Raw genomic sequence first — 20,149 nt, forward strand, 5'->3', positions numbered from 1 at the left:
AAAGCTGCTACACAGCAAGGGAAACAATCAACAGAGTGAAATGGCAACTTATAGACTAGGAGAAAATATTGGCAAATCATTTATTTAATGAGGGGTAAATTTCTAAATTATATAAGGAACTCTTATACATTAATAGCAAAGACAAACAAACAAAAAATAACCCGAATAAGGAATGGTTAACAGACTTGAATAGACATTTCTCCAAAGAATACATAAAAATGAATACATAAAAAAGATATATGAAAAGATAACACTACTAATCATATGAGAAATGAAAATCAAAGAATGAGGAGATACCATTGCATACTTCCTAGGATGGCTATTATTAAAACACAACAAAACAGCCTGTAATTCCAGTGTTTTGGGAGGCTGAGGCAGAAGGATCACTTGAGGCCAGGAGTTCAAGACTAACCTGGACAACATAACAAGACCCTGTCTCTACAAAAAATTAAGAAATTAACCAGGTGTGGCGTGCACTTGTAGTCTCAGCTATTTGGGAGGCTAAGGTGAGAGGATTGCTTGAGTCCAGGAGTTTGAGGCTGCAATGAGCTACAATTTTGCCAGTGGCACACCAGCCTGGATGACAGAGCAAGACCCTGTCTCTTAAAAAAAAAGTGTTGGAGAAATTGAAACCTTTGTACACTGTTGATGGCAACGTAAAATGGTACAGCTATTATGGAAACATGGAGGTTTCTCAACAAAGTACAGATAGCGCTATCATATGATCCAGCATTTCTACTTCTGGGTCTATATAAGAAACAATTAAAATCAGGATCTTGAATAGTATTCCATGTTCATTGTAACATTATTCATAATGGCCAAGAGACAGAAACAGCCTGCACGTTCACGGAGAGATGAATACAGAAATAAACTATACATACACAATTGAATATTGTTTAGCCTTAAAAAAAGAAGGAAATCCTACCATTTGTGACAATATGGATGGACCTGAAAGATACTATGCAATGTGAAACAGGTCAGTCATGGAAGGACAAATACTGGATGATTTCTCCTATGTGAAGCATCTAACATAGTCAAATTTACAGCAGTAGATAATCAAATCATGTTTACCAGGGGATAGGGAGGACACCGTGGGAAGTGTTGTTCAAGGTTTACAAATACCCAGTTATGCAAGATGAGGAAGTTCCTACAAATTGTGGTACAACATAGAGCCTAAAGCTTGCAATAATGTATTGTAAACTTAAAAGTTTATTAAGTGAGTAGATCTCTTGTTAAGTGTTCTTACCACAAACAAACAAAAGAAAATAAAAATGACCCAAGACAACCAAAAGAACTTTTAGAGGTGATGGATATATTTATTACCTTGATTATGGACATAGTAACACAAGTAATACATATGTCCATACATTAATTATGTTTAGGCTTTTTGTGTATGCTAATTATATGTCAGGAAAACTGGGGGAGAAAACCTCACTATAGATAAATCTAAATGGAATTCCAAAAATGTTTAAGTAACCCATAGGAAATCAAGAGAAGAAAACAATGAAAGAAAAAACAGAGGAATCTAACAGAAAACAAAAAATAAAATGGTAGTCTTAAGCATTAACCTGTCTATAATTACATTAAAATTTACAGTAAATGGTCTAAATATGCCAGTTATAAGAAAGAGATTGGCAAATTGGGCTTCAAAACTTTATCCAGCTATGCGTTGTTAACAATAAACATTTCAAATTGAATGTTATAGGCAAATTGAAAATAAAATGATGGAAAAATATGTATCATACAAAAATTAGTTAAAAGTAGGATTGAGTAGCTGTATGAATATCTGATAAAGGAAATTTCAGCACAAAGGGAATTATCAGAGGTGGAGAGAGATGTTATATCGTGATAAAAGGTTCAATCTACTAATAAGGCATAGCCATTCTAAATGGGGATGCATTAAACAATAAAGCAACAAAATATATGGACAGAAAACTGAAATGAGAGATAGGTAAATCTACAAATATAGTTGGAGATGTCAATACTTCTCTCTATCAACTAGACACGATTAGAACAACTAGATATGAAATTAGGATATATATAGAAAATATGAGCACCCTATTAACCAATAGTATGTAATTGACATTTATAGAACACCACCCAACAGCAGCAAAACATACATTCTTTTCAAGTGTCCATGAAATTCTATATAGACTATATCCTTAAATCAAATATCAGCAACTATCCCTAAAACAAATATCAATAAATTTAATAGAATTTAAATCATACAGGGTGTGCTATCTGATGACAGAAAGATAAGAGGAAAATCTCCAAACACTTGGAAACTATTACACATTTCCAATAAATCCATTAGTCAAGGAGGAAGTCTTTCGTGTGTGTGTGTGTGTGTGTGTTTATTTTATGTTTTTAATTGTACAATTCAGTGGTTTTAGTGTATTTTATCATTTCAATAGGTTTTTGTGGAACAGGTGCTGTTTGGTTACATGAATAAGTTCTTTAGTGGTGATTTCTGAGATTTTGGTGCTCCCATCACCAGAGCAATGTACACTATATCCAGTATGCAGTCTTTTATCTCTCACCCCCAACCACTTCTTTCCCCAAGTCCCCAAAGTCCATTGTATCATTCTTTAAAAAAAATATGTGGAAGTTTAGAGTGTCATATTTTTTAATTTTTATTTTTATTTTAAGTTCTGGGGTACATGTGCAGGATGTGCAGGTTTGTTACATAGTTAAACATGTGTCAGGGTGGTTTGCTGCACCTATGAACCTATCACCTTCTTATGCCTTTGAGTCCTCATAGCTTAGCTCCCACTGTGAGTGAGAACATACGATATTTGGTTTTCCATTCCTGAGTTACTTCACTTAGAATAATGGTCTCCAATTTCATCCAGGTTGCTGCAAATGCCATTATTTCATTCCTTTTTATGGCTGAGTCATATTCCGTGGTATATGTATACCACATTTTCTTTATCCTCTTGTTGATTGATGGGCATTTGGGCTGGTTCCATATTTTTGCAATTCCAAATTGTGCTGCTCTAAACATCTGTGTGCAAGTGCAAGTATCTTTTTTGTATAATGACTTCTTTTCCTCTGGATAGATAACCAGGAGTGGGATTGCTGTATCTAATGGTAGATCTACTTTTAGTTATTTAAATAATCTCCACACTGTTTTCCATAGTGGTTGTAATAGTTTACATTTTCACCAATAGTGTAAAAGTGTTCCCTTTTCACCACATCCACGCCAGCGTCTATTATTATTATTTTTTTATTATGGCCATTCTTGCAGGAGTAAAGTGATATCACCTTGTGGTTTTGATTTGTGTTTTCCTGACAATTAGTGATGTTAAGCATTTTTTTCATATGTTTGTTGGCCATTTGTATATCTTCTTTTGAGAATTGTCTATTCGTGTCCTTAGCCCAAAAGAGGATGGTGTAAAAGAAATAAAGAAATGGTTAACTGAATAAAAATACAAATACAAAGTATTAAAAGTTGTGGGACACAGCTAAGGCAATGCTTAGAGGAAAATTTATAGCACTAAATTGGAAAAGAGGGAAAATATCATATCAATGATCTATGCTTCCCACTCAAGAACTAGAAAAAGAAGAGCAAAATTAACCCAAAGCCAGCAGAAGGAACAAAATGATAAGGAGTGAATATTAGTGAAACTGAAAAACCAAAGAAGTTGAGAAAATTAGGAAAACAAACATCTGGTTCTTTGAAAAAGTGAATAAAATTGACAAACCTGTCAAGACTGACAAAGGAAAAGGGAGAGACAAATTATCAACATCATGCATGAAACCAGGGAGATCACAGGCCTTGCAAATGTTAACAGAATAATAATACTAAATATTCTACACACGTAAACTCGACAGTCTGGATGAAATGAAACACTTCTACAGAAAAAAAACACAAACTACAAAAACTCACCCACCATGAAATAGATAATTTGAATAATTGTATAACTATTAAGGAAATTGATTTCATAGTTTTAAAATTCACAAAAGAGAAACATACAAGCCTAGATTGCTTCACTGGAGAATTATCCCAAACATGTAAAAGTAACACCAATTCTGTACAATATATTCCAAAAAATAAAAATAAAAAAGGAACACCTCCTAATTTATATTATGAAGCTAAAATTATCTGGATACCAAAATGAAAGACAGCACAAGAAAGGAAAACCACAGATCAATATTCCTTAAGAGCATAAGCATAGAAATCTTTAAAAATATTAGCGAATACAATTCAGCAGTATATAAAAATATATACTATGATCAAGTGGGACCAAGTATAGGGATTCAAGGATGGTTCAAAATTCTAAACCAATGAATGCAATCCACCTTATTAAAAGACTAAAGAAGAGATGTCATACCAATTCATGCAGAAAAAAATTTGACAAATTTCAACATCTATTTGTGACAAAAACTTTCAGAAAAATATGTTTAGAAGGCAACTTCCTCAACTTGAGGAAAAACATCAAGAAAATACCTACAACTAACATTATGCTTAATGGTGAAAGAACGCTTTTCCCACATTATTGGGAATAAAGCATGGATGTCCACTATCACTTCTCTTTTCAACATAGTGCCAGAAAATAGCCAGTACAACAAGGTGGGAAAAGGAAACAAAAGGAAAAGAAATTGGAAAAGAGGAAATACAACTCTATTTGCAGATCAAATGATCACCTATGTAAAAAATCCTCAAGAATCTACAAAGAATATATTAGAACTAATAAGTAAGGTTAGCATTGTCTCAGTATGCCAGATAAACATACAAAAATTATATTTCTATATACTAGCAATGAACACATGGAAGCCAAAATCTGAAATAACAATTTATCATCATTCAAAGAAATGAAATACTTAATATATAAATCTAACAATACATGCACAGTACTGCTGCGCTGAAAACTACATAACACTGATTTAAAAAATAAAAATAAAGATCTCAATTCTACCGAAATTTATATACAGCTTCAATGCAATTCTTATCAAAATTCCATAAGATTGTAGATGTAGTCAAGATTATACTGAATTTTATATGGGAATATAAACAAACTAGAGTTGTTAAAAGAACTTAGAAAAACAAGAAAAAAGTGGGATGCATCAGTTACCTTATTTTTACACACGTGTAGCTATCGTAATCAAGACTGTGGTGGTATTGATAACACATGGGCACATAGATCAATAGAACAGAAAATAAAACCTAAAAATAGGTTCATGCAATATGTCCAAATGAATTTTGGCAAAGGTACAAATGTAATTTGATGAAGTAAAAAACTCTTTTCAATAAATGGTCCTGGAGCAATTGGGTATCCATAGCCAAAAGACCAATAACATCAAAACTCCTCAGTCTAAGTTTCATACTTTATACAAAAATTAACTCAAAATAGGTCAAGCAGTTGTGTAAGATGTAAAGTTACAGAATTTTAGAAAAGTAATACTTTTGGGCATCTAGGACTAGACAGAATTCTTAGACCTGACATCAAAAGCATACTTTGTAAAAGGAATAAATGATAAAATGCACGTAAACAAATTTTTTTTTCAAAAATTTTGCTCTATGAAAGACCCTGTTAGGAGAATGAAAAGATAAGCTACAGATTTGGGGCAAGTATTTGCAAACTCTATGTATTTGTTTGCTAGGGCTGCCATAACAAAGTACCACCAGGTAGCTTAAAGAGAAATGTATTTATTTATTTACAATTCTGGAGGCTAGAAGTCCAAGATTGAGGCATCAGCAAAGTTGATTTCTTCTGAAGACTCTCTCATTGGCTTGTAGATGCTCTTCTTCTCCCTGTCTTTACATGGTGTTTCCTCTGTGAAAGTGTTTGTGTCCAAATTTCTTTCTTTCTTTTTTTTTTTTTTTTTTTTTTTTTTTGAGACGGAGTCTCGCTCTGTCGCCCAGGCTGGAGTGCAGTGGCGCGATCTCGGCTCACTGCAAGCTCCGCCTCCCGGGTTCACGCCATTCTCCTGCCTCAGCCTCCCGAGTAGCTGGGACTACAGGCGCCCGCTACCGCGCCCGGCTAATTTTTTGTATTTTTAGTAGAGACGGGGTTTCACCGTGTTAGCCAGGATGGTCTCGATCTCCTGACCTCGTGATCCGCCCGCCTCGGCCTCCCAAAGTGCTGGGATTACAGGCGTGAGCCACCGCGCCCGGCCCCAAATTTCTTAAAAGAACACCAGTCATACTGTATTAGAGCCCATCCATATGGTCTTATTTTAACTTATTTACCTCTTAGAACTCTATCTCCAAATACAGTCACATTCTGAGTTATTGGGGGTTAGTAATTCAGTACATGAATTTGAGGGGAAACGATTCAGCCTATAACACCCTGTATCTGAAAAAAGACTAGTATATAGAAAATGTATACAACTCTCAAGCCTTAAAACACACACACACAGACACACATACACACACATGTCAAAAACATATGAAACAATCTAATTAAAAATTGAACAAAATCCAGAAGAGGAATTTCACCAAAGGGTATATACAGATGGCAAAGTAATCACGTGAAAAAATATTCAATATCATTAGCTGTTAGGGAAATGGAAATTAAAACCACAATGAAATATTACTACATACTATTCAGAATGGCTAAAATTAAAAAAAAAAAAAGAGTGACAATAAATTCTGGCATGTATGCAGCAAAACTGGTAGGAAAATAAAATAGTACAGCCGCTCTGGAAAAGATTTTGACATTTTCTGAAAAAACTAAACATGGAATAATCATATGATTCAGCAGTTGCAATACTGAGAATTTATCCCAGAGAAATGAAGGCTTATGTTCACATAAACGCTTGTACATGAGTGTTTAAAGCAGTTTTATTGGTAATGGCCCCAAACTGGAAAATACCTAGATGTCCTTCAATGAGTGAATGGTTAAATGAATTGACACATCCCTACCATGGTATAGTACTCAACCAGAAATATTAACAGATTATTGATACACATGCAGCAATCTGTATGAATGTCCATAGAATAATGCTATTTATATAAAATTATTTCAACAATAGAAAAATTATATTTTCACTGCCTAGCACACTTAGAGTACTCACTTTTGTTATATAACTACTATGTACTATGTTACAGTTTTGTTCTATGCCCTGGGTTTACAGTTAATAAAACACAGCCATCTTGTACCTCAGTGTTTACCAAGTGATCCTTAGAAATACTGATTTAAATAATGCAAAAGATTCCATGATAGTGTGGGGAGTTTCACACAGATTTTTTACCATTTTGTGGGACTATTAAAGTGAACATAATATTAAAAGAATAAATAAAAAGGTAAAAATGATATGATTTCTCTTTATTTGAAATAAACACTTATGGGATTGGTATGTTTTACACTTTTCAAATATGCTGAGAAAATGTGTGCCAAATTTGGATTTTTTAAAAAAATTAACTGATATAATTGTACATATTTATGGCATTCATGGTGTTTCAAAATATATAGTGTATAGTGATCCAATCAGCATAGTTAGCATATTCATCATCTCAAACATTTATCATTTCTTTGTGTTGGGAACATTCACTATCTTCCTTCTAGCTATCTAAAACTATATAATATGTTATTATTAACTATAGTCATTTTGCAGTGATATAAACACTAGAACTTATTCCTCCTATGTACATGTAATTTTCTGTCTTTTGACAAATCTTTTCCTATCTCTTCTTTCCCTCTACCCTTCCCAGCCTCTAGTATCCTCTGTTCTACATTTTACTTCTATGAGATCAAATATTCTTATGGAAAATATTCACAAATAAAATAGAAAAAGATAAACTTTATGGACTAGATCGTAGAACTAAAAACATGGAAGTAGGAAAGATAAAAATTATATAAGTACAATAGGCATTTAGAATGTCAAATTAATTGGGAAATTGTTTTGCATCATTTTATACAATGTGACTAGCATATAGTTTTAGAATTAGTTTTTAAACAACTCTTACTGTCGACATGCAAAACACTGTCATCCATATGAGTCATAATTATAAAAGTCCTTAATATTCTTTTGCATGTCTCACTCTATTTCGTTCCAGGATTAGTAATAGCCCGTTTCATTTCAGGCACGTAGTATAGAATTTCTATTATTCTACCAATCATTTTATTGATTGTTGATAGTTTTTTGCCTAAGCATCTTTTGTTCTTTGCTAAGCCTTTACTATAATTCCTTTGATTGGATTGAAAACATTTGTAGTGATTATCTTTTATAGTTAATTTGTTGATTTCATAATTTTACATTATATTAGTTTGGATAAATTAATTAGTACATGTCTCTTTTTAGATAAAATTTTGTAAGTATCAAATATAATAATGTATGTAGAAGTCCCTTATAAACCCTAAAACACTATATCATTTTAAGTATTGCTATAAAACTGTTGAAAGATAACATTGTTTGCATGCTTAAAACCTCACAACAACCCAGTGAGTTGTACCATCGTTATCTCCATTTTACAAATGATGAAAACATGAGACAGATAGGTTATTTACCCTATAATACGCAGCTAGCAAGTGGTAGAACTAGGATTTAAACAAATGTAGTTTTTCTTCAGAGCCGTCACTTCTTTAATGGAGGGAATGCATTATTATTATTATTATTATTTTACAAAGAGGATTCCTTCATCTTCAGACATCAAATGGTTTATGGCATTTGTAAAATTTTGCAGGGTCTTTATTGTTACTTTTCAAGATCATTGTTTTATGACATCAGAAAGCTTAAGTATTGTCTGGAGTTTACTTGTTCTCTGGAAGGGACACTCATACTACCCAGAGCTGATGAATATTCTGTTTATTTCTTTAATGAGAAGGAATTTTTCATGACTCAGTGAGAAGCAGGACTCTGATGTAAACTGCAATATGAGCTTAATGTTTCTCTACTGATGAGAACTGCTTCTGACCAGGGCTACTTGGTTCTAATCATCTAAATTCCATCCTGTATTCTTTCTGCTTCTCCAACACTTCTACCCCCATCCCCTTGCCACCACTTATGCACTTTTACATCATTACACTCAACCCCTTTAATCCTAAACCACAGGTGGCATCATGAGCACAAATGTAATTAACAAAGAAACATATAGATTTGTGGAAATCACATCTATACTAGAAACTAGTAAAAGATAATATTCTTACAAAATATTATTAGCTCTGGATAATTCTAGACATAGCAAAGACTTTTTGTCGGATACGATGAAGGTGAGACTGCTATGGTCTAAATGTGGCCAGTCTAAAATTTACATGCTAAAATCTAATCTCCAATATGATGGTATTTGGAGGTGGAGACTTTTGGAGGTGATTAGGTCATGAGGGTAGAACCCTCATAAATAGGATTCGTGTTCTTTGTAAAGAGGCCCCAGAGAGATCCGTCCCCTTTCCATTACGTGAGGACACAGTGGGAAGGTACCATCTATGGACCAGGAAATGGGCCTTAATCCAACACTAAAACTGCCAGTAGCTTTATCTTGGACTTCCCAGCCTCCAGAACTGATAGAAATAAGTTTCTGTTGTTTATAAGCTACTCAGACTCTGTATTTTGTTGTAGCTACCCAGATGGACTAAGACATAACTGAATCAAAAGAAGAAACTAAGGCAGCCTGACTTTAAGCTATTCTTCCTGAAAAATGTTATAAAATCACAGGAACTAGAGGAAATTCTGCAAAACCCTCTATGTTTTCAGGGTGACGATAGAACAAGTGACAGGATCCATTACTACAGAATAGGTTTCATGGAGATATTCAAGTACAGTCAGGGTTACAGTAAATATCAAATGGTATATGATAGGACTCGTGTGAGAGCAGTTAGGAGCTTCAGAAAAGAACTTAGACTCAGCCACATAACTGAAATAGTTGATAAGCTAAATAAAAAATTCAATATGAGAAACTGACCTTTGACAGAGTGGCTTCACCAAAATGAGAATAAATACATAAAGTTATGAGAAACAATGTAGACATTCATGTAATATTTATAAATAGGATGGAATTATGGTAGAGAAAATTAAAGCAAATAAAGGAGAAGCAATAATCAAGGAAATAATGGATAAAACACCATGAATCTGAGTACTGGGAAAAATTCTGTGAGCAAAGTACATATATTTTCTTTAAAAATCTTTGAAGTTCAATTCTCTAATCACAGGAAAAAATGCAGAAGTATTTATATTTCTGATGAATTTTTTGAATGTAAGAAATCACTAGGCAAATAGAAGTGTTGGCATGAGTGAAGAGCCTGTGAGGCAGAGTGGAAAGCATTTGCAAAGGCACAGAGGTATTGATAGAGCTTGGCACATGCAAGTGACAACAAGTAGTTTCGTGTTCTTGGAGTTTAGAGGATATGTTTGGGCATGTCAAATGATGCTGGAGACAAAAACGGGATTAAAATAGCAAAGGGTGTTATATGTAATACTAAGGAGACAGGACTTTATCTTGCAAGATCTTGGGGAAACATTTCAGGCATTTATATGACCTGATTTTTATTCTAGAAAAATCATCCTGTATTCTGTAATTTTGGAGTGGAGGGAAATTGAATATAGGGGAATTAGGAGTCTATTATAATAGTTGAGGTATAGTGTATAAGGAACAGATTGAAGGGCTATTTGATAGAATTTAGTGATTTATTGAATGGAAAAAGGTGCGAGAGAAAGAAGAATATGGGTTTATTACTTGGTTGACACGACGAAGAATCGTTTTTATGACTATATAGATAATACAATATGAGTGTGGATTGATTCAAGTTAGGGAGATAATTATTTATAGTTTTGACATGAAAGTAAATAAATGGAATTGGAAGTTTATTTTATATGCCTGTAATTTAAGAAAGAATGTCTGACAGGAGATTACAGCTATGTGGATAATCTAGGTATGTGAGGCAGTAAGATATAACAAGGAAGGTGATCACTTGAGAAGAGTTAGCCAAGAAAGATGAAAAAGAATGAAAATCTAAGTTAAATCAAATGTTTAAATGTTTGCAGAAGAAAATGAACCAGCAAAACAGACTAAGAAAAGTTTAAAAGGGAGAAAAAGAGTGTGATGTCTTTGTAGCCATGCAAAATAATTGAGTTACAAGAATAAATTGATTGACATTGTTAAGTCACGCTTGGAGGCCAACGATGATGATTACTTAGTATTTTAACAGTCAATTGATAATCAAATGCCAGTTATAGACCAGATATCTCAGTTAGTCCAGATATGTAGGATGAAGAGTTGTTAAATTTGGTGAGCTTATATGGAGAAGATACACCAATGATTGCATTAAAGAATAATTTGTCAGCTAAAAACATCAGGATTAATAAATAGAGACCTTATTCAAAAAGCTGATTGCACGTGAGGGAAAGGAACTATTGCAATAGGCAGAGTGGGATTATTACAATGTGGAGAATGTTCTGACCATAAGATCTGCAAAAGTCATAATGGTTAGGCAAAATAATTTCTCATTTATAAGGAGGAATAAACAAGACTATAAATAAATGAATGTGGGGAAGTGGAATGAAGAAAAGTGGTATGGTCTGACCTTAGAGCACAGACTGTTTTACCCTGAGAAAAACCTATTCTTAAGAGGGGCTGTTAAAGGGAGACTGTGTGCTGGCTGGGGCTGATGGTGGGCCAAAGTTCAGGGGCCCAGGGGAAGGAAATAATCTCAACTAGAGTTGGGCTAACAAATATTTTATTCCAATTGATTGGTGGGGACAAAACCTTTCAGCTAATTGTTAAAGAAGGGAAGAATGGGAATTTGGAAGGTCTGTGTCAGGTCTTGTTATAAACAAACAAGAAAGGCATCCAAGAGTATTATTTAAGTCAGTCATAAAGAGCAGGGTGCTTCTTTTCAGTAAGCCATTTCCTGAAACAAAGGACTGAGGAGATTTCTTAACTTTCACTGTTTTCCAAGAACACAGGGGTCAGGTAAAACTCAACATTGTCGAGAGTGACAAATGAATTATTTCACACGACACAGGATAATATTGTATAAAGACACTGAATGCAGATCAACATCAAGAAAGTCTTCTTGGGGGAAGGAACTGAGTCTCCCAAAGACTAAAATTGTGAGACAAATCATTGAAAAAGGCAGTTCAAGAAATACAGATGGCAAAAAGCATTTAAGTTTGATTATCAGGTAATTCTATGTAGGATAAATGGAGATGAGATTAAGGAGCTAGGATGGGACTAGATCAAGAAGGACTTAGTGTGGCAAACCAAGACATTTGTAATTTGTCTTTCATTGGCAAGCCAATAAATATATTAATCTAGAATGTCATATGATAAGATTTGCATTTTGGAATGCTCAATCTAGCAATAGTGCATTTTATGGTTTGGAGAAAGTGGGGGAACAGGAATTAATGAAGATATAAGTTAGGAGAATTTTAGTAAGTTACGGAAGTGGTGTTAAAGACATAGGAAAAGCAATGGCAGAAAATAGAAGAAAAAGAGAGGTAAGACTGATATTTGGGATGTTGAATGTACTGCATCTAGTAACATTTGCATGCCAGGAAGCATAAAAAAAGAGAGAACCTAGGATGGTTCCAGGGTTTCTGGTTTAGGCAACTGTGGGCAGTGGTACCATTTACTAAGGTAGTGTATATGAGAAAGCAGGTTGGGAAAGAAGATTCATATTTGGGAAAGTTGTATTTAGTTAGATATCAGTTTGACTATATTGTTACGTAGCTCAGAAGAGAGGTCAGGCCTAAACATAGAAATCTGCGAGTCTGTAGCACAAAAGTGAGTGTTCAAGCTATGAACTTAGAAGTGGTCATTTGGAGGATGTGTAGAGATTAAAAAGCAACATGGAGAAAATTCTTTCAATGTAACAATGAAGTGATAAACATGGTATATATAGTTTTTTTTTGAAGTGCAGAAGTAAACAAGATTTAGAGGAAAACTGAAAGAAGTGTAGTACAGAATCTAAGGCAAGTGTTTCAAGGAGGGAATGTCCAATGTTAACTCTAAAAAAGTGCCCTTGGATGATAGGGATAGAAGCCAGTGGAATGAGATATAGGAAAAAAAAAAAAAAAAGAAAGTGGGAGAAACAAACGTGGAATTCTGTTTCTAGATTTTGGGCTCTTAATGAAAGTTAGATATAAAGGATTGAGAGTTAGGATTTAAGGATAGGTAAAGTTATATCATCTTTATATATGAACAGATAGTGCTAGCAGAGGGAGAGCCTTAGAAAATAGATATGAGACTCATAATAGAGTGCCAATCTTAGACAAAAAAAGTGTTACTTCTTGTTTTAAGTTTGAGTAGAAGGCACTTCTACTCAGTATAGATAGGAATATAGTTAAATTTACAGAGAATGGAGGGGAGTTAATTGATGGAGTTCAGACTTGATGGCTCTAGTTTCTCTGTGAAAAAAGAAGCAGAGTGTTTAGGAAGCTCCAGGGAATGGACTGGAAGAGTATTGAATAGTGTCAAAGGTTTTCAGTAGCTAATGTTGGGAATAGAATAAAGACAGAGCCAAGGAAATAAGTTTATAATTAGCAATGAGTGTTTGAAAGTATAAATCGGAAGCAGCACTAATCTGCAAGGTGTTGTGATTTTTTTTTTGTTTCCTGTAAACTTTTTTATTGAGTGTATATGCGGAAAAGGTGTATGTTTTAAGTGTAATAGGGTTGATAATCTTCAGAAGAGGTGCTTCATGAACAATGCAATTGTCAGTATTTTTAATGCATTATCTTACATTCAAAACATAAACAGTGACCTTATTTCTAACCAGTCAAGTTGTCAATGAAATATACTGAGCCTACGATCTCAAATCTAAAAATTTTCAGGAAAGGAGATCTTTCTCAAAGCCAATACAGGTTCTTTTCCAAGATAATTTGCTGTGTTCCAATAAAAGTGTCCAACATTCTAGTTAAGCTACAACAAAATTTTTAACTACTATACATTATTTTATGAATCAAAGTATATCAATTTTCTTTACGGGGGCTGACAGAGTATTTGCAGTTTCATTGGACACCTGTTTGTGCCACTACCATTTAGAGAGCAGAATGATTATGGTTAAAATTTTATACATATATTATCAGATTGGGAAAATAATCTTTAATGGAAAAAGTTATCATCAAGAATCTTATGTTTTGTGTAGAGAATTGAAATTACTTGATGCTACTAATTATTGTTCTTTTACTCTAATAATAAAAATGTATTTATTATTTTTATTACTCAGTTTCATTGCTATAAAGAAATACCTGAGGCTGGGTAATTTATAAAGAAAAGAGGTTTATTTTGGCTCATGGTTCTATAGGGTATATAGGAAGTATGGTGCTGGCATCTGCTTCTGGTAAGGGCCTCAGGAAACCTACAATCATGGTGGAAGGTGAATGGGAGGCAGGCAAGTCACATGGTGAGAGAGGGAGCAGGAGACAGAAGGGGTGGTCCCACAACCAGATCTCATGTGAACTATATGAGCAAGAAGTCACTCATCATCAAAGGGATGACACTAAGCCATTCAGGAGGGAACAGCCGCCATGATCCAATACCTCCCACAAGCCCCTATCTCTAACATTGGGGATTGCATTTCAACATAAGATTTGGAGGGCACAAACATCCAACCATATCATAATTTAACTATAATGCCTGTAAGACCTTGTGAACATTTTGTTAGTTTATTTAAACCAATAGATTACCAAATTTAAAATATCTTTTGAAAATACTTTCATGAAAGATAAAAATTATTAATTATATTTTCTTTATACAGGGAACAACCTATGAAGAGGAAATTAATAATATTAAACATATTACTTCAAAAATTAATGCAATTCTGGCTCATAATTCACCAGTTTTGATTGTTCAAAGATGGATACGTGGTTTCTTAGTTAGAAAAAATTTGAGGTATGTTTTGTTTTCTTTACCATTTGAATATTGAAATAAGAAGGTGAAGAAATAAATGATAAGAAGTCAATTCTCCAATAATTTGCATTTTTGTATTCTCTATCATTAAAATGGTATAGTCTGTTTAACCTAACTTTAAGAAAAATACCACAGACTCTATAGTAATATAATATTTAACATAATCAACATTTGATATTTTATTTTTTCTTTTCAACTTACCATATAAATACAAATGTAAGCCATGGATTATATAATGGGATACAATAGAATATAAAACATGGAACATACATGGAAGATTTTATATTTTGTTTAGATGCGAATACAATTTTGCTGTCACATCTGCTACCACATCAATCTATATTGTCCTTTATTTAGTTGTCTTTTCCTCTTTTCTTGTTTCTTACATTCCTTTGCAGTAGCTAAGCTTTGCAAATAAATGGAAACCTTTTTGCTAGAATTTCTCAACATTGTACCTGCAGAGATATGATAGGATACTCTGTCATCAATTTATAGTATTGGTCATACCAAACGTCAAACATATGAAAAACTAAATGAAAACATTCATATAGCTTATTCTAATTGGTAAAGTTCAGAAGATAGAAATAAAATTTGGCCCTGAAATATAGATAGGATTGACGTAGATCTGGAATAAGAAAACAGACATTTGTTGATAAAGCAAGATTAGGAAGTTTCACTGAAATGAGATTCAACATTCTGTGGTAAGATAGACACAATGAGATGCAATGCCTTCCAGCACAAGCCAATATATGCTAAATCATAGGTGGCAATAGTCCTGATAAAGAGAAACAAGTATGAGGAATAAGTAGTGAAACTGACCATAAATACAGTGCCTCCGACTTCTGAGGAAGTGGTTCCACATAATTTTCCACACTGAGGTCAAAATATGAGAGAACATAATCTCACATTGGAGACAAGTCAAATTACCTGAGTAAAGGAGGTGCAAAAGAATCAATCAGGCAGTTGCTGAAAAGTGCATACTTATTTAAAATATTAATTCTGTCTTTATTTTGCATTGGAATTTAATGTGCTCTTTATATTAAATACAGATCTAATTAAAGGGTCTTGTTTTTAGTTTATTCCGCAGGGATTTTTTTCTCTGGTAGAATGAAGGTTCTCACTGACGCTCATGTAACATGAGATTAAAACTTTGTTCATGGGAACAATCTTTAAAAACTAAGCATGTATGAATAGAGAGTTTTGCAGGAAGAGATTTCAGTAATAATATATGGCAGGGTTCAAGACAAGATGATTTGTATTTTCTCTCTCTTTAAAGCTCTGTTCCATTAGTTACATTACTTATCTATGCTGGGCTTGAATTTCTTTATCTGTAAAATTGTAAAGAACAGGGGATAAAAAAAGTACTTATTTCTATTTGTGGGAATTGAGATGATCAATATAATGCTCTTAGCACCTGACAAAAATAGATATTACTTTTTTTTTTTTTTTTTTTTTTTTTGAGAAGGAGTCTCGCTCTGTCGCCCAGGCTGCAGTGCAGTGGCGCGATCTCGGCTCGCTGCAACCTCTGACTTCCAGGTTCACGCCATTCTCCTGCCTCAGCCTCCCCAGTAGCTGGGACTACAGGCACCCGCCGCCACGCCCGGCTAATTTTTTATATTTTTAGTAGAGACGGGGTTCCACCGTGTTAGCCAGGATGGTCTCAATCTCCTGACCTCGTGATCCGCACGCCTTGGCCCCCCAAAGTGCTGGGATTACAAGCGTGAACTACCGCGCCCGGCCTTAAAAATTTAATTATCATTGTTGTTGTTATATTTAGTGCTCTCTGTGTTATTTGGCCCCATGGGAAATTTTCCTTGGATTTCTTGCTCCCTTCCAGCATGCAGACAGTAATCTTTCAAAAATACAAATTTAATCATTTTATTCACCAAGTTAAAGTCCTCCAGTGGCTTTCTATTTGTTTAGGACAAATGTTTGGGATATTGCCTCTTTGATGTGTTTCACATACTTTTATTATCACAAGCTCTTACCATACCGTATTATAGTCGTCTCTATAGTTACCTATATCTCCAGATTTACTATAAACTCTATGAGACTGTATCTCTGTTTTCCACTCTGTATCTTTAATATGTAACAGAATGCCTGACACATGTTAGGTGCTCAAAAATACTTTCTGAATTGATTAATACATCAGCAAATGGAGAGACAGTGGGAGCTGAAATCAGATCTGGATTCATGCATGGAAAAGTGAAAGTAAGAATTAGGAAATATGAAGAGCTCCCCTGAGAGGCAACTATAGATTCCCACAACCTAGGGTCCGAGTGATTAGTCTTCTTGTGTCTCTATTTCTAGGCATGAGAAATGTCTCCTGACACCCAAATATTTTGTACTTCGAAATTTTTAAGTTTAAGTACTTGAAATATATATGGCCAAAATTTATAAAATTATTATGATTAATGCTATTATCTTTTAGAGTGGTAGTATTTCTAGTACGAGTGATACTATATAAGGAAAGTATACTTTTATTGTTAGAATGAAATGTTGTAATTAGATTGATAGCCTCCTAAACCTACGTAAAGGCAGCTATACTGAGATCATGGGGAGGATTATTGGTTGTCTTGATGGGTTGTAAAAAAAAAAAGAATGGAAAAAAATATAGGAAACAAACATTTATTGAATGTGCAATATATGTAAAGCACCATGTTAGGTACATTAATCCATTATATTATTTAATAAAACAGAGCTTTTGAGTCTTTCTGTATTTTCTGTTTTACAGATGAAACATTAAGAGTTTAAACTTGGTGGGGAGGCTAAGATATGAATCAATATTAGAAAGCCATTTTGTGTTGGTCATTTGTGGTCAGTTATGAAAAGATGAAACCGCATGTAAATAAATATCAGGTTCCGGTATTAACACATTCCAAATTCCATGCTCCTTTTACTTTTCTAACAACACCCCTGAAGTCAGCTTTTCCAAACAGCTCTAGTCCTTTCAGTAAGGAATGGTATTTGGAAAGTAAGATCTAGAAACTAGATGTATTCATTGCTATTGGGGTGTCATTATTCCTAGCCCATTTTAGCAGACAGAATATGGATTATTCTTTCCATCATAATTTCATGTTAACACCCCAAATGTTAATCCAACACAGAGGGTTAGTCACTGCTTTCATTCAACATTATATTTCCCTTCGAATTTTGGTTGCCAACATTATTAATTTTACTCATTAGCTTAATCCTACAATATACACAAAATAGTTTCATAATCGCTACTACACACTACTATCAACAATGTATTTAATACAATTCAAGATTTGTTGCAGGATTTTTTTAATGATTAGACTGGAGATATATTGTTGAAATAGTTTGTTGAATAGTTACTCATATTCATTTATCATAGTGATGGTAGTTCTTTTTCTACTGATTTTCTTTTTAATTTTAAAATATTTCTTATTTTAGTCTATTTCACTTAGGAAATTTTTTGTTGTTTTCATTTATAATTATAATCCTTCTGGTTTAGTCTTTATATATAAAATTAGTTTTTAAATATTGATTTTTTTCTCATTTCTATCACTGCATTTCTAAATTTTCTCTTACATGTCTTATATAATTTTCTTGCTATCTTTTTGTTCATTTTGAAATAATAGGTGTAATTTTATTTTTATTTTTTATAAGGTTCACTTTCTGGCCTGCTTCCATTGTCTACAATGATATTGTTATGCTCTTTATTTTCTTCTTATTATAATTCTGTAAAGGACGAGATAGTGATTTTTCTGCATTGCTGTTTCTATAAAATTAGTTTTTCTGAACTTTAAGGAAAAGCTTTTCTTATTTTAGTATTTAAAACTACTCCTATTGTGTTTGTGTAGCATCCACAGTATCGTGGTTCTCTTTCTGCTGTCTCTGGCTGTGGTTTCTATTACCTCCCTGTTAATGTGGATATTTTGCTCTCTCTTTTCACTGTTTTTCTCTGCTACTCAATTACTATTATTTTCCCAGGAAATTCTCCTCACTTTGGGCTTTGACCTGTAAGAGAGTTTTGGCTGGTTAGTTTTGGGGGTTTAGAGTCCCGGAATGCTTCAGATCCTTTAGATCTTACCATAGACTTTTTATTTATTGTATTCACACACTAATGCCCATCCCCCCACCACGGATTTAGCTTCTGTTCTATTTATTTTGTTTCTATCCATCAAATGCCTCATTACTTTTGTCTGTTTACTCCTGAATAATTGCTAACACAGCAGTGGGCTCACAATTGTCTATGATTTTTCCCCATTCATTCACATTTTAGATTTCCTGAGGATACCTTGTCACATAGTACTGTTGTAGATATTTAAAAAAAATTGCCTTCTAGTTGTTATGTTTGTTTCTGTGAAGGAATCTGGAGAAATTAGAAAACTATGCCACTGCCATAACTATTATCCCACAGTGCCTTTAAAAAGTAGTGTTTACATGTTAAAAGCATCATTCAGGCTGAGGTGGGCAGATCACGAGGTCAAGAGATCGAGAGCATTCTGGCCAACATGGTGAAACCCCGTCTCTACTAAAAATACAAAAATTAGCTGAGCATGGTGGTGCATACCTGTAGTCCCAGCTACTCAGGAGGCTGAGGCAGGAGAATTGCTTGAACCCAGGAGGCGGAGGTTGTAGTGAGCCGAGATCGCGCCACTGCACTCCAGCCTGGTGACAGAGCAAGACTCCATCTAAAAAAAAAAAAAAAAAAAAAAAAAAAAAAGCATCATTCAATAACTATTTCTGGCAAACTAAATTTCTGTGACTTTCACATTTTAGGTGATATTTATTAAATAAATATTTATTTCTTAAAACATATAAGGTGGAGAGAAATGAAATATCCTGTAGTCATATCATGAGAGGTATGATTAGGGGAACTTGGATATATAAGTATCAGAAGAGTAAATTTAAGGCAATTCAAATAGTTGACCTCAAATTGTTGAATATTTTCTGTAAGTAAAATAGATAAAAGAATCAGGTATAGTGAGTGAAAGTTTTAGAAAGACAAATTTCAGCTTATTTTCCAGGAAAAATGTTTAACTCTGATTGTCTGATTGTATGGTTGCAAATTTCTTTTTGCAGGTAATGTTAATGTAGGAACCATCTAAATGCTAGGGCTATAATAAACTAGGTTTTAGCAGAAGCGAGAAAAGTCTAAGATACTTAGACTGCGTTTTCCAGTAAATATGATTAAAATACATTGATATACATATTGGAAAATAATAGCAAAATAGTACGTTATCTTATCCAATGGGGAGCAAGATAAGGAGGCCCATAATCATCACTATATATTACAATTTCCTGAAGCTTTAGTAAATTTGATAATTAAAAAAGAAGAAATAATATATTTGTATGTTTTACTTATTCAATTCAGTTCTATGTAAGAGGGAT

The 20,149-nt window shown here is 33.7% G+C and overlaps 1 protein-coding gene across 2 annotated transcripts in view; it reads left to right on the top strand.

Annotated features, from left to right (window-relative positions):
• The window catches only part of LRRIQ3 (leucine rich repeats and IQ motif containing 3), a 172,471-nt gene that overhangs the window by 28,109 nt on the left and 124,213 nt on the right, over nucleotides 1–20,149 (top strand). For both annotated transcript variants that reach the window (XM_513491.7, XM_063800379.1), the window contains exon 4: nucleotides 14,640–14,773. In XM_513491.7, coding sequence (XP_513491.2) covers nucleotides 14,640–14,773 — 134 coding nt within the window. The remainder of the gene's footprint in view (nucleotides 1–14,639; nucleotides 14,774–20,149) is intronic.

The sequence above is a fragment of the Pan troglodytes genome, chromosome 1, assembly GCF_028858775.2.
Source record: "Pan troglodytes isolate AG18354 chromosome 1, NHGRI_mPanTro3-v2.0_pri, whole genome shotgun sequence".
Taxonomy (NCBI): Eukaryota; Metazoa; Chordata; class Mammalia; order Primates; family Hominidae; genus Pan; species Pan troglodytes.